Raw genomic sequence first — 12387 nt, 5'->3', positions numbered from 1 at the left:
TCTCTCTCTCCATACCAACTCTTAGCGCTGCAGAGTTGGTATGGGGTGGGCGGCAATAACAAATCTGATGGTAGGTTTCATTCCAAATAAGATTAAATGCTTTTGGCACCTGTACTTGACAAAATATACATACTGCATTTTTCAAAAGATTCATAGCTATAGGGTTATTATTCGTTAGGCCTATCCTACTGTTTGCAGCAACAACAATTCTCATAGGCTATAGGCTATATATATATATATATATATATATATATATATATAGTCTATATTGGGTTTATGTCTCATTTTCGGTTTCGACCACCATGGTCTTTGGATTAAGAATTAGTCGAAACCGTGTTGTTCTTATTTTATGGCAATAGCTTCTTTTTCATTTTTCATTTTCAATAAAGGATCTAAAACAGCTTAATTGGGATTCGAGGGTGTCAAGTTCGTTTTATTCACCATTCTTTGTGTGATTATTAAATAGACTATTAACCATGTTTATTTATTCTGTGAGTCTGTCTAATTGTAGCCTATATACTATTTAGTGCGGGCTATATGAAATTCCGCGTGAATGTAGGCTATATATGTTACCAATTAGACCCATATAGCACGAGAATAATTTCTCGAGAAACCCCTAATGAAAATGAAAATGTAGCCTACATCGCCGTCATCATTGCTATCATCGTCACCTCTTCAGCATCAGCACCCTCAACCAATTAACAGTCTCGTCCAAACAAGTTCGGACGCGCAGTGAAGCTGAAGCATAAAATCTTGTTACGAAGCTATACATTTTTTTTAAATATTCTATTAGCCTATTTTCATTTTCATATTTCATTTAATTTTTCTCCATTGGAATTTTAGGTTTTGCGATAACGTAGAAACAACTAACGTGCAATCATATATGACAAGTTGCACGGATGCTGGCGTGCGTGTCAGACCAGGTAGCCTATCTAGCCTATACTGGCAAGACGCCACTGCGGGGCGAGGATTCACAATGTCGCGTTTTGAAATTTGGGAGTCAATTAATGTAGCCTACATCGCTAAATGATGTCCTCTTTCCGAAATCACTGTGATGTTGAGCCCATGAATGAAGGTTTAGAACATGGTGAGTCAGTCAGAGGGAGGTATAGAACTGATAGGCTATATACGCCTGTGCTGATTTGTATCGTTCTTGAATTTTTTTACATGGGCTATGACTATAAATCTGCCATAGCTGAGATTGTTTGTTTAACAAATTACATTTCATAGAACGTTTTTGACAAGTTAATGGCATAGAAATATAGGCTAGTCCATTTAATGATTTTGCTTTTCAGCCTACTTGCATATCATTATGTTATTAGGCTATATTTTCTAGCATATATTTTTGACTATTACAGGAAGTAGTTGAAGGTTTTTGTTTTTGTGGTGACGTGCAATTTATGCATTCAGTGTTTATTCAACAGTAATGTGTTGTTGATTGTGTGACGCGTCTGCGTGACTGCGTGCGCGTGCGAGGAAGCTAGAGAGAATCAGAAGAGGGGGGGGGCTTCATTTGGAGTGATTTGTAGCTTATGCCACTAGAGATAACCCTTGTATTAAGACCTGATAATAAGGTATGAGAAAGTGCTCTGGCTTGTTGACTTCTCGATGCTTACGTCAGACATTATTGCTGTAGGCTATTATTTATTTGGAGAGCTGGACATTAATCCTGACAGCAGCAGTTAAATATCTGGTATACAGACTTATAGATATAGTTTACTGGAGGTTTTCATTCACATGGGCTCTGAGTCTCAGTCAGACACCTGTCAACGCTTATGATTTGTGACTTAATCACAATCTATAGTTCAAAAGACTGGAATCCCCTTTTTTATATGTGCCATATGGCTATGCCATATAGTTTTGTGGTGGGAAAGATTCCATGAGATATAAGGAGGCATTCATTATCTTTGCTCAATGACTGACTAAAATTGCCTATAGCCTGACGGTGACGGTGTCGCGCTAATATATAATGATGAAACGTGTATCCTATATCCTATCCAACGCTATTCCAGGGTTTCTGTTTGAAACCCCCGTGGGGCAATTTATATTCTATAACACCTAATTTTATATGGGCTAGCTAGCCTATATTAAACTTCTTCTTGCATGTGAGCCAAATCTAGCTCACTCTTGAGAGCTCATGCTACCTTATATTGTGCTGTCTTTGCAGAAATGAGAGACCATGTTGTTGTTTTTGCTCTTCTAATGAGATGCCAAGTGATTTATTTATGAATTACTTGGTTGGAACAGCCCCCTTGTGCAGTGCGCAAGTTTTTTCTTTTCTTTTTGGAGTCATGTCGCTCAGCGATTGCTGATGCAACTCTTTGTCATCCAGAGTTTGCCCTCACCTCCTGTGAGCCTTCGGGGAGGGCTATATTCATCTTGGCATGTCCCCGGGTGTGTTGGAGGTGGGAGTGACTCATTGAGCAGGTGCGAGCATCCACTCCCATACTGCTATACGCCAAACAAGAGCCCTCCAACTCATTAGCTCGTGCAGAGAAGAATCATCATTGCAATATCGCAAACGCATCACAATAAATCTTTGCATTGGAGGTTGTCCAAGCCCCAAGGATAATGAGCTTATTTTTTCTTTATTATTTTAGACTTGTATCCCTTCGAGGGAGCGTTGTGTGTGTGTGTGTGTGTGTGTGTGTGTGTGTGTGTGTGTGTGTGTGTGTGTGTGTGTGTGTGTGTGTGTGTGTGTGTGTGTGTGTGTGTGCGTGCGTGCGTGCGTGCGTGTGTGTGTGTGCGTGCGTGCGTGCGTGTGTGTGTGTGTGTGTGTGTGTGTGTGTGTGTGTGTGTGTGTGTGTGTGTGTGTGTTCTACCCTCTTGGCAATGGCAACGACTGTATCTGAACTCTAATTGTGAACATATCAAAGTGAAATTGAAAACTAATTCTAGTTCATCTTAATTGTGCAGCTAGAGGATCGGGGTGCACAGCACGCAGATCCGACACACCAAAGGTCCGAGACGCGGGGACATGGGATCACATATGAATACCATAGTATAGATAGATAGATAGATAGAGATAGGCAACTATATGGTCTAACTATACCAAAGTATATCATAACGCTACTAATAAGCTTTGCAATTAACCATTTTACCAAAATGGGTTGAAATAACAGTAAGAGCCATAGCGTTTAAAAGCATTTTGATGAAACAAAAGTATAGCTTAATGACAAGTGCCGAGTGTGTGTGTGTGTGTGTGTGTGTGTGTGTGTGTGTGTGTGTGTGTGTGTGTGTGTGTGTGTGTGTGTGTGTGTGTGTGTGTGTGTGTGTGTGTGTGAGAGAGAGAGAGAGTATGTGTGTGTGTGTATATATATATCCCATGAAAATTGTAGGGAATATATGCTATACAGTTGGCTATAGCCTATATCTATATCTTGTGTTAAAGTAGCTAATTCCAGCTGTTAGACATATGTCCTATTATTATGTAGCCTAGTAGATATATAGGTAGCCTATGGATGCCAGGGCTCTTTAACTGAGTTTGGTGGCCAGTCAGCCAAGCGCCGGGTCACATGTTGCAACGTCATTGTGAATGTGTGTAGTAAGTTACTGTAGTTGCAAAGGATCGTCATTTCAAGCTCAAGAGGTCTCTCATCCCGTTGGTGCTGCTGCGACGCAGCGTATGGCAGGGAACAACTTCTGTTTCAAGCGATCTGCAAAGGAGCCGCGCAGCCATGGGAGTCCATTACCTCATCCATGCAATTTCCACCATCAATAATTTAATCTATTTGCTCCAAAGCTGAAGAGATATCCTGAAGCTGTCGGGAGAGTCTAACCTACAGTGGAAAATAACGCTTAAAGTAATTACTCAGGGAGTTGTCCAAAACACCACAGATGACACTGTCCTGTTGAATGGTCTCTTTTACGACTGGGCAGTAAAGGTATGTTTTTGTTAGACTTGTTTGATCACTTTCGCTTGTGTTCGATGCCGTTTCAGAGTCGGGGAGATCTAAAAGTAGCCCGATCAAGTTGGGTTATCCTACAAACGCACAGACTGTGCCGCAGCACGAGAGAGGGGATATGTAATCTTATCCTCTCGTTCATTAATAAAAAACTGAGTTATTATGTTGATTGAGTTTCTATGACTGAGAGACCCAGAAGGATTCAGTGTAGTTTCGCAAACAGTTTTGCTTTATGATGATAATGATAAACAATGTTTGTGGTTTATTTGTCAAGAAACAATAGATGTGCATATAAACAATTGAATCCGCCACTTGGCACTTAACCTATAAAAGTATAGTCTAACTTGTATAGCCCATATATAAGGTTATTACATCTAAATGAGAAAAGTAAGCTCATCCACTCCTTTTTTGCAGATAAAAAAAGTTTCATGAACTCATTAAGACTTTATAAGACATTTGAGACCCACGGCGTTGGTCTAGGCTACTTCATGGTCTAGTCGCTACTGGATGACCTCAAAAGGCGAGAATGAACATGAATTAAAAAACAAACTACTTGGAGTTTTCCCGCTGTGTGACAGTGGACAGGAAAACTCAATTAGGTTACATGACTGCCTGCTGCAAATTCCAAAGAACACCTCATCGGGTCCCCGTCCATTCCTTCCACTGGCTAAATTAACGTAGCTCAATGTGAGTGTGAATGACTTTACCTATAGTGTGCAGCCTACACACGTAGCCTGTTTGGTTTAATTATACATTACATTAGTAGCCTATGTATGAAGGCCATATTTGTTTGTATGCGTCTGTCTGTCTGTCTGTCTGTAGTGTTGGGCACATAAACAGATGGGGGGGAGTGAAAAGAGAGGCTTTGCTTAAAAATGTCATGGTCTCGACTGACATCTAGCGTACATGTTTGGGAACTGCCTAATAACGTAAAAAATGGCCCGCGGATATAATCGCATGCCAATTACTTGTGTCAGACCCAGGCCAGTAGGCAATGTGATGTGATGTGACGTATTATTTAGTGATATAAATGTATCACAGCATTGCATAACATTACCGGAGTCAGTGGGTACAAATTCAACAGAACCGGCTTGAAATTGATTTTTTGCATATATTCTTGTTCAGCTGTAACAAATGTTTGTTGTAACTGGATCATTTGGCATTGAGGAACATGAGCCGTGAATTCATGTTGATAGTGGATTAATTCGTGCTGTAGACAAATGAGTGACAACATATTTTGATGACATATTTCTGTCCTATTCACTTATATGGCACTGCAGGAATCCACAAGAGAGTAGGCCTACTCTAAAAAAACTTGGTGCTGAAGGTGCTGAAGAAAAAGATATGTACAGGAAAAGGAGATGTAGTCCGCACACTACACAAGGTAGTTTTATTTAAGTTAGGATAACTTAAATAAAACTACAGTGGGAGCTGCTAAACATTGTGCGACTACATCTCCTTTTACTGCAGGAGGGAAGCCAGAGCTTATTTAGGTAACCTAGATCACCCAGCAACTATTTTGTTTTGCCTTATTCTTGAGGGGCGGTATGCCCAGCTTTGAGTGTGTGTGTGTGTGTGTGTGAGGATTGACGCAAATTGTGATTGGCCAGAATGAGATGATGTATGATGACGTATAAGAGCGCCCCTCACTTCACACGGGAGTGATTTTATTATGGTAGTAGACATAGTTTGCCTGGAGTTATAGTATTTAGGCGTTCTTAATTATTGTTTGAAATGTCAGTGTTTATCAGATGGAAGCAGATCTCACAAATAAAAGCTTTCACAAATCTCAAACATTGCTTCTTTCTTGTAAGAAGTATGATATTGGTTGTTGTGAAAGTAGGTTTTCGCTATATCTCTCTTCAAAGATGAACATTTGGTTTGCAATCTGTTGGGTGCTACAGATCAGACATGACAATACACGTTTTGTGAAGCTAACTCTTTTCCTCGAGATTTTAACGAAAAGACGTGCCCCCAAGGGAGTTGTGACAGAAATAGAAAATAAAATGTGCAAGTAGGACATTCTATTAAATGTATTGTTGTTTTCAGACATCATTGTTCACTTTCACGTGATACTATTATTGATTGATGTTCATTAAACGATTTCTAAGCAGCAGTGTAAACTATAGTAAAGACGATGCATACAGTAATTTGCTGACATTTGCACACAGGTACAACCCATTATAGTCTGGGTGTATAACAACACTTGGCATGCTTGTACTTTGATGTTTAGAGAAACTTTTCGGCATCTGTCAAAGACTCAAAGGAAGGATTTCTGCCAAAGAAGGGATAATCCCCACCTGGCATATAAAGACTAAATGCAAGGGTATGTTACATACATAGCCCAACAGGTGCTTGTGTGGAGGCAGAAAAGACTGAATTTGGTTCCATACATTCTCAGAGTTAATTTAACAGGATTTGAGACTCTACAAGGTCTACTCTACACACTGACCTTTAATCTTTATTATGATTCACACATGCTCCTTTTCACAAATACAAGTGTGTTTGAGTATTGGTATGCAGAGCTCTATACCTTCATCCAGTGCATGGTTTTAGCCTGCAGTGCACAGTAACATAGTGTTAATTTATTTTGCAGTATGGTTTTTAATTACATTTTTTACACATTCTTTGGATGTGCTGTGTGACACTCACATTTGAGTGGTTTTCTTTTTCACACATACAATTGTGAGTGGTTACACTGTATCTTCTTGACTACATTTGTGGATATATAGCTTGATCTTTCTAGATTACAGATATATCTTATCATTAGGCATATAAGCTTGATGGTTAACCATGCAGGAAATGTAGCTGGAAACATAGCACATAGAATGCTCTTACATTAAATGTACAAAATGAGAGCAAAGGAGTCATCACAGTCATCGTTTCTGGTAGAGCATAGAGATTCCGAGCTGGTCCCACAGCAATTAAATGATTCGTTGGTTATATTGCATTTTAACAGGATGTTGATTGAGAGCATAAGCCATATTGATTCTCCTGATGGAAACAGGAAATCACAGAGATAGAAATAAAAGTGTTTGTTGTTCTCGGTGTGGGGATACCCAGAGGACTGGCAAGCAATTGCACACTGATGAGTGGCATTAAAGCCTGATTTATATTTAGTCGTACTGTGGTGTCACATGCCGAAAATAGCTGATCTACAAGCTCACAACCCGTCGTGGCTGTAACGCACTGTGAGCATGTAGATCTGCTATTTTCATTTGTGCGACACCGTCGTATGACAGCATAAATTAAGCATTATACCCCCAACAGCCTCCTCCCCTTCAATTCTCTCCCCAATGGATACCTGGGAGGGACGTCATTCGCAGTTGTTATGCTGCGAAATGACGCTGGCACACTCTCCGCCCCCCTGCTACTGCAATATTACCCCTGTGGTCTGTCAGGGAAGACACAGCACTTCATCTGCAGCATCTCCAACATGAAGTCTGAATTGGACTGGGAACGTGTAGTTTAGAACATAAACAGCTTTGCATTTCATATCAAAACTCTCGTCTTTGTTTCTACTATAAAAGATCCCCCCTCCCCACACGCACACACGCACACACGCACACACACACACACACACACACACACACACACACACACACACACACACACACACACACACACACACACACACACACACACCACCACACTCTCTCTCACACTGGAGGAGTGCGTCACTGAGCTCTGGGACTGAGTGGCTCATTAAGAAGAAGGATGTGATATTCTGAATAGAGACTGTGAGACTCCCAGCCCGCCTATTTATAGACTAGATATCTCTATGGCAGTCACCGTGGTGTTGGTTAATTGCCCAAGACACCAATTAAGAATGAAACAAAGGCGTTTTAGGTGGGGTTTGCTCCTGTGTTCTGCTATGGTCCTCCTGTCCATTCTGACTAGTTGTAAAGATCTGCTCTGTGCATATTCCAATACATTTGCTGTGGCTCTTAGACCTACTTAAAGGTAAGGGATGCTGCGTCTACCGTATGCACAGGAGTAACCATGGGATACGATATGTAATAGTTTGGCAAATCTCACAACATTTTAAACGTTTTCCCCATACAACATCTTGTGAGTTGAAGTTGCTGCTCGAAACTTGCTATTAAAAGAGTGTTAATTCTATCAAATTGCTGATCAGAGTGTATGAATGTAAGCAAATTGCCTTTTTGGTTACATTTGTACACTCGATTTTACTGTGTAAAACTGTGCTCTTTAGAGTGAGAGAAATTCTTCAGACTGCCATCACTCCTAAGCCCTGACACCCTGTTAGTTGCTTCCATCATGCTCTTCATTCATCTGCCAAAACAATTGTCCCTCAATAAGCCTTGCTTCCCAATATTTAGTATGGTAGCTTTCACAGGACTCAGGCCGCACTGTAAATAACTTCGTAATAATAATATTCACCATGTCAGAAATAAGTAACGTAATGAGTCCGTCAGAACGTTATTATATGAGCAATTTGGTTTAAACTAAAGCATGTAATATAACTAAAAAACATCGCATGGATGCACCTGGGACGTATCCTCAGTGATGTATCCTGAGGTCAACGGGGTTTCGGGTCTCTCAACATCATACCCCTCACTCAGGCGACCCAGCCGGGAGTGATCAAGTCCCGACTTACGTCCCAGTAGCTACCCTCAATCAGTCCCACTAGGGAAAAACCAGGGGCACACAATGCGTTGGAAATACTCCAGAACTACTCTGCCAGGGCTGGGAGGTACACTTCTGGCACATGGAGGGACTAGGCTCTGTGGGTTGTCTCCTGTCCGGGCCCCTCCTACCTCTCACCAGGTCCACTCCTGCTCTCAGTAGTAGAGCGAGGACCTGTGCGTTGCACCAGAGTCCCAGCACCAGACAGTTCATTCAGGAGTGGTGGGCAATGGTTCCTCAGGGTCATGGTGCTGCGGTTCCGCTTGCTGCTTGCATGGCCCTCCCAAAGGCCTCACCGAGGGTTGTTGGGCTTCCTCACAGGCTGGGGCGCTAACCCATACTGCTCACCCGGGTGCCGTCTACATTCCGGCTGTCACCCGTCTCTCATTCCTATGAGTCACTATAAATAGAAGAACTATAACTAAAAAACATTGCATGGATGCACCTGGGACGTATCCTCAGGTCAACGGGGTTTCGGGTCTCTCAACATTTACTAGTACACAATCCTGATTAGTTTTACTTAGTTAATAGTATAGGTGATAGTAAACACACGAAAACTAGAGTTCACAACAGGCCCTTTATTAAGGCTCGGTCCTACCTGGGCCCTCATCAAACCCTGTACACTCAAGACACTGTCCCCGCTGCCACCCTTCGATCTCCATATATGGAGCTGACCTGTTCTGACATTCCATATGTCAGAACAGGTTCTGACATTCCATATGTCAGAACAAGACATGCTCCTTATATGGCCAGTACAGAATTCATTCCATATGTTGATCTGACCCCCATGCCAAAGCGCCAGCACTCCCCCAGGTGTATATGTTGATCTGACCCCCATTCCAAAGTACCAGTGCTCACCGGATGCGTGCACGTGACCTCGACCTTTAGGGTGAGGTCGCTTCTCGCGGCCCTCAGGCATCTTACTGGTAGTGTGTGTGTGTGTGTGTGTGTGTGTGTGTGTGTGTGTGTGTGTGTGTGTGTGTGTGTGTGCGTGTGTGCGTGCGTGCGTGCGTGCGTGTGTTGTGTGTGTACGCGTTTGTGTAAAGAATAATATGTTCACAGTTTTGAAATCACTCTTATGAACTCTTGAAAAAACATATTTTGTTTCATTCATATAAAATTTCCTTCATATTTCTTTTTAATCTCCCTTTCAGGGAATTTGAGTGAAGAAATGGAAGAGCTATATCATAAGTTTGTTAGGTGGAATTGGAATTGAAAATAATTGGGCCTTTGTAACCTGATCAGCATTGCCTTTTTGCATGATAACCAACTAAAAAGTTACATCATGCATAAGAAAATAATGATAACGGGACACAAGTCTACATAACTAAAAACAAATAAAACAAATTGCTGACAATGAATGATACTTAAAGCTGCACTATACAATTTATTTAAAATTAGGCCAGTTAATTAAGTTATTCTATGTATGTATGTACTCGCAATTTAATACACCAAGTTGTTTCTGCTAGGCCCCAAAGTGGTTAGGTGTGGCCACCTACACTGTAGGTCCTACAGTTACTTGTTTATGAGACTTTCTTACCCTGCATTTATCTCAGGCAGCACTTTGATCCCAAGCTGTGTACCACCCCCAATGTTTAGGTTCAGGTTAGAGGTGGTTCTTGGTAGGGTCCATGGTTCGGGATATGATCTGCCAATCCCACTGAAGGCATCAGGCTTTGTACCAGCTTGTGTCAGGGCAAAAACATTCCCTCCTCTGCAGCCTTCTTGCAGTCTTCTAAGCAGTATAGTATAGTATAGTATAGTATAGTATAGTATAGTATAGTATAGTATAGTATAGTATAGTATAGTATAGTATTGCTTCAAGTCTTGCAGTCTTCTCACAATCTTTGGTATGGACTGGAGTTAAATTTGGTTATGACAGTGTATGGGAGATTAACAGGAACTGGAAGTGGAATGAAAGCACAGAGGAAATACTGCTCACGGTCAACGTCAAGCCAATATATTTAAGAAACTGCTTCATAGACTCTGTGACTAATGTTCTCTTCCTCTCTCCCTGTCCTGTCTTTTATCTCTCTTTCTTTTCTATCCAGTTCCACCAGGTCAGAAGAGTGATGACCATCCTGTTCCTTACTATGGTTATTTCATACTTCAGTTGCATGAGAGCTGCGCCCCTGAGAGATGCCCTGGGCATGCGGGGCCACCGGACGGAAGGCTACTTGGGCGCCGCGGAGACAGCTGCCCGAGCCCATGGGACTCCGCAGAGTGGGGGTGGGCCAGGCCAACGGGGGGCATTGCCTTCACTCACAGACACATTTGAGCAGGTGATCGAAGAGCTGCTGGAGGTGGAGGGAGAGGAGGCCCAGTTGGGACCGGGGGCTGATAAAGGCCAGGGTGGCGGAGGCCGGTCCTCTGTGAATGGCGCAGAGACAAAGGATGACGATCTGTACGATTCGCGGGTGATGATCAGCAACCAAGTGCCTTTGGAGCCGCCATTGCTCTTTCTTCTGGAGGAATACAAAAACTATCTGGATGCCGCTAACATGTCCATGAGGGTGCGGCGACACTCTGACCCTTCGCGGCGTGGAGAGCTCAGCGTGTGTGACAGTATTAGCCAGTGGGTGACCGCTGTGGATAAAAAGACGGCAATAGACATGTCTGGGCAGACAGTTACCGTCATGGAAAAGGTCCCTGTCCCCAATGGCCAACTCAAGCAATACTTTTATGAGACCAAATGCAACCCCATGGGGTATACGAAGGACGGCTGCCGAGGAATAGACAAACGGCATTATAATTCCCAATGCAGGACAACCCAGTCCTATGTGCGAGCGCTTACCATGGATAGCAAAAAGAAGATTGGCTGGCGCTTCATAAGGATAGACACTTCATGTGTATGCACATTGACCATTAAAAGAGGGAGATAGTGTATACAATGTATAGATTTTATTGAAGAGTTTAAAAAAGAGAATAAAGAGAAAATATCTATTTGTATATATACATAACAGGGTAAATTATTCCGTCAAATGAAAATTTTATGGACTGCATGTAAAAAAAAGTTTATACAGTAAAAGTGATACTACAGTCTATTTATTGAACATATCCATGACCTTGTAAACAATTTTAAAAAATCTGATCAGTCATTTGCGCCCAGTTTAAATTACTATATCACATTCCTCAAGACATTGTGATTTGTTTACGTTGCCAAGAATTTGAAAATGAAGGAACAAAGAGGCAAGAAAGGAGACAGGACAGTTCCATCTTCAAAAGCTTGCATGCTGCTTCAATTGTGAATTGAGAAATTCTCCACTTAAGGAAAAAAAATGATATGAAGCTGACCAAAACATTCCGTTTACATACTCAAAAGAAAACGGTTTTCCTCTCAAGTAATTTATCTGTTTACTGTTCTAAACTTCTCAAGGTAATGTTGGAATTACATACTATGTCAAGGTGCTGTTGTCAAAGCTTTGCTGTTTATTTTTTTATCCCCACCAGAGGACAAGATATATAAGAGTATATATATATACATATATATAAAATTTATTCATTGACATGTTTCTGGGTTAATATTATTCATTTTGTATGTTGTGAAGTTGTTTGCAATATTAAACTGAAATATTTGAAGAAATAAAAATGACTATAGGCAAATGAAAAACAAAAATAATGTTGATAAAGTTTGGATCATGTATTTTTAAGTAGAAAAAAATTTACCAGTGGAACTAGATAGTTAGATAGCTAACTGAAGGATGGATGGATGGATGGATGCATGGATGAGTGGATGGATGGGTGGGTGGACGGATGGGATAGGATGGTCGGACAGACGGGCGGTCGTACAGGCGGACAGAGACAGACAGACAGACAGACAGATAGATAGAGA

General features: G+C 41.6%; 1 protein-coding gene across 1 annotated transcript; it reads left to right on the top strand.

The window, feature by feature from the left end:
• The first annotated feature begins 3803 nt into the window (after positions 1 to 3803).
• bdnf (brain-derived neurotrophic factor) lies at positions 3804 to 11504 on the top strand. Its single transcript, XM_080760221.1, has 2 exons — positions 3804 to 3884; positions 10607 to 11504. Exon 2 carries the CDS (start codon positions 10628 to 10630, stop codon positions 11435 to 11437), a length of 810 nt encoding a protein of 269 aa, XP_080616347.1. The 5' UTR covers positions 3804 to 3884; positions 10607 to 10627; the 3' UTR covers positions 11438 to 11504.
• The last annotated feature ends 883 nt before the right edge of the window (positions 11505 to 12387 follow it).

Source organism: Protomyctophum bolini, assembly GCF_963924005.1.
Source record: "Protomyctophum bolini genome assembly, chromosome: 1".
In the NCBI taxonomy this organism is placed as follows: Eukaryota; Metazoa; Chordata; class Actinopteri; order Myctophiformes; family Myctophidae; genus Protomyctophum; species Protomyctophum bolini.
Note: the sequence above shows the minus strand (reverse complement) of the source record. Positions and strands in the feature narration are given on the sequence as shown.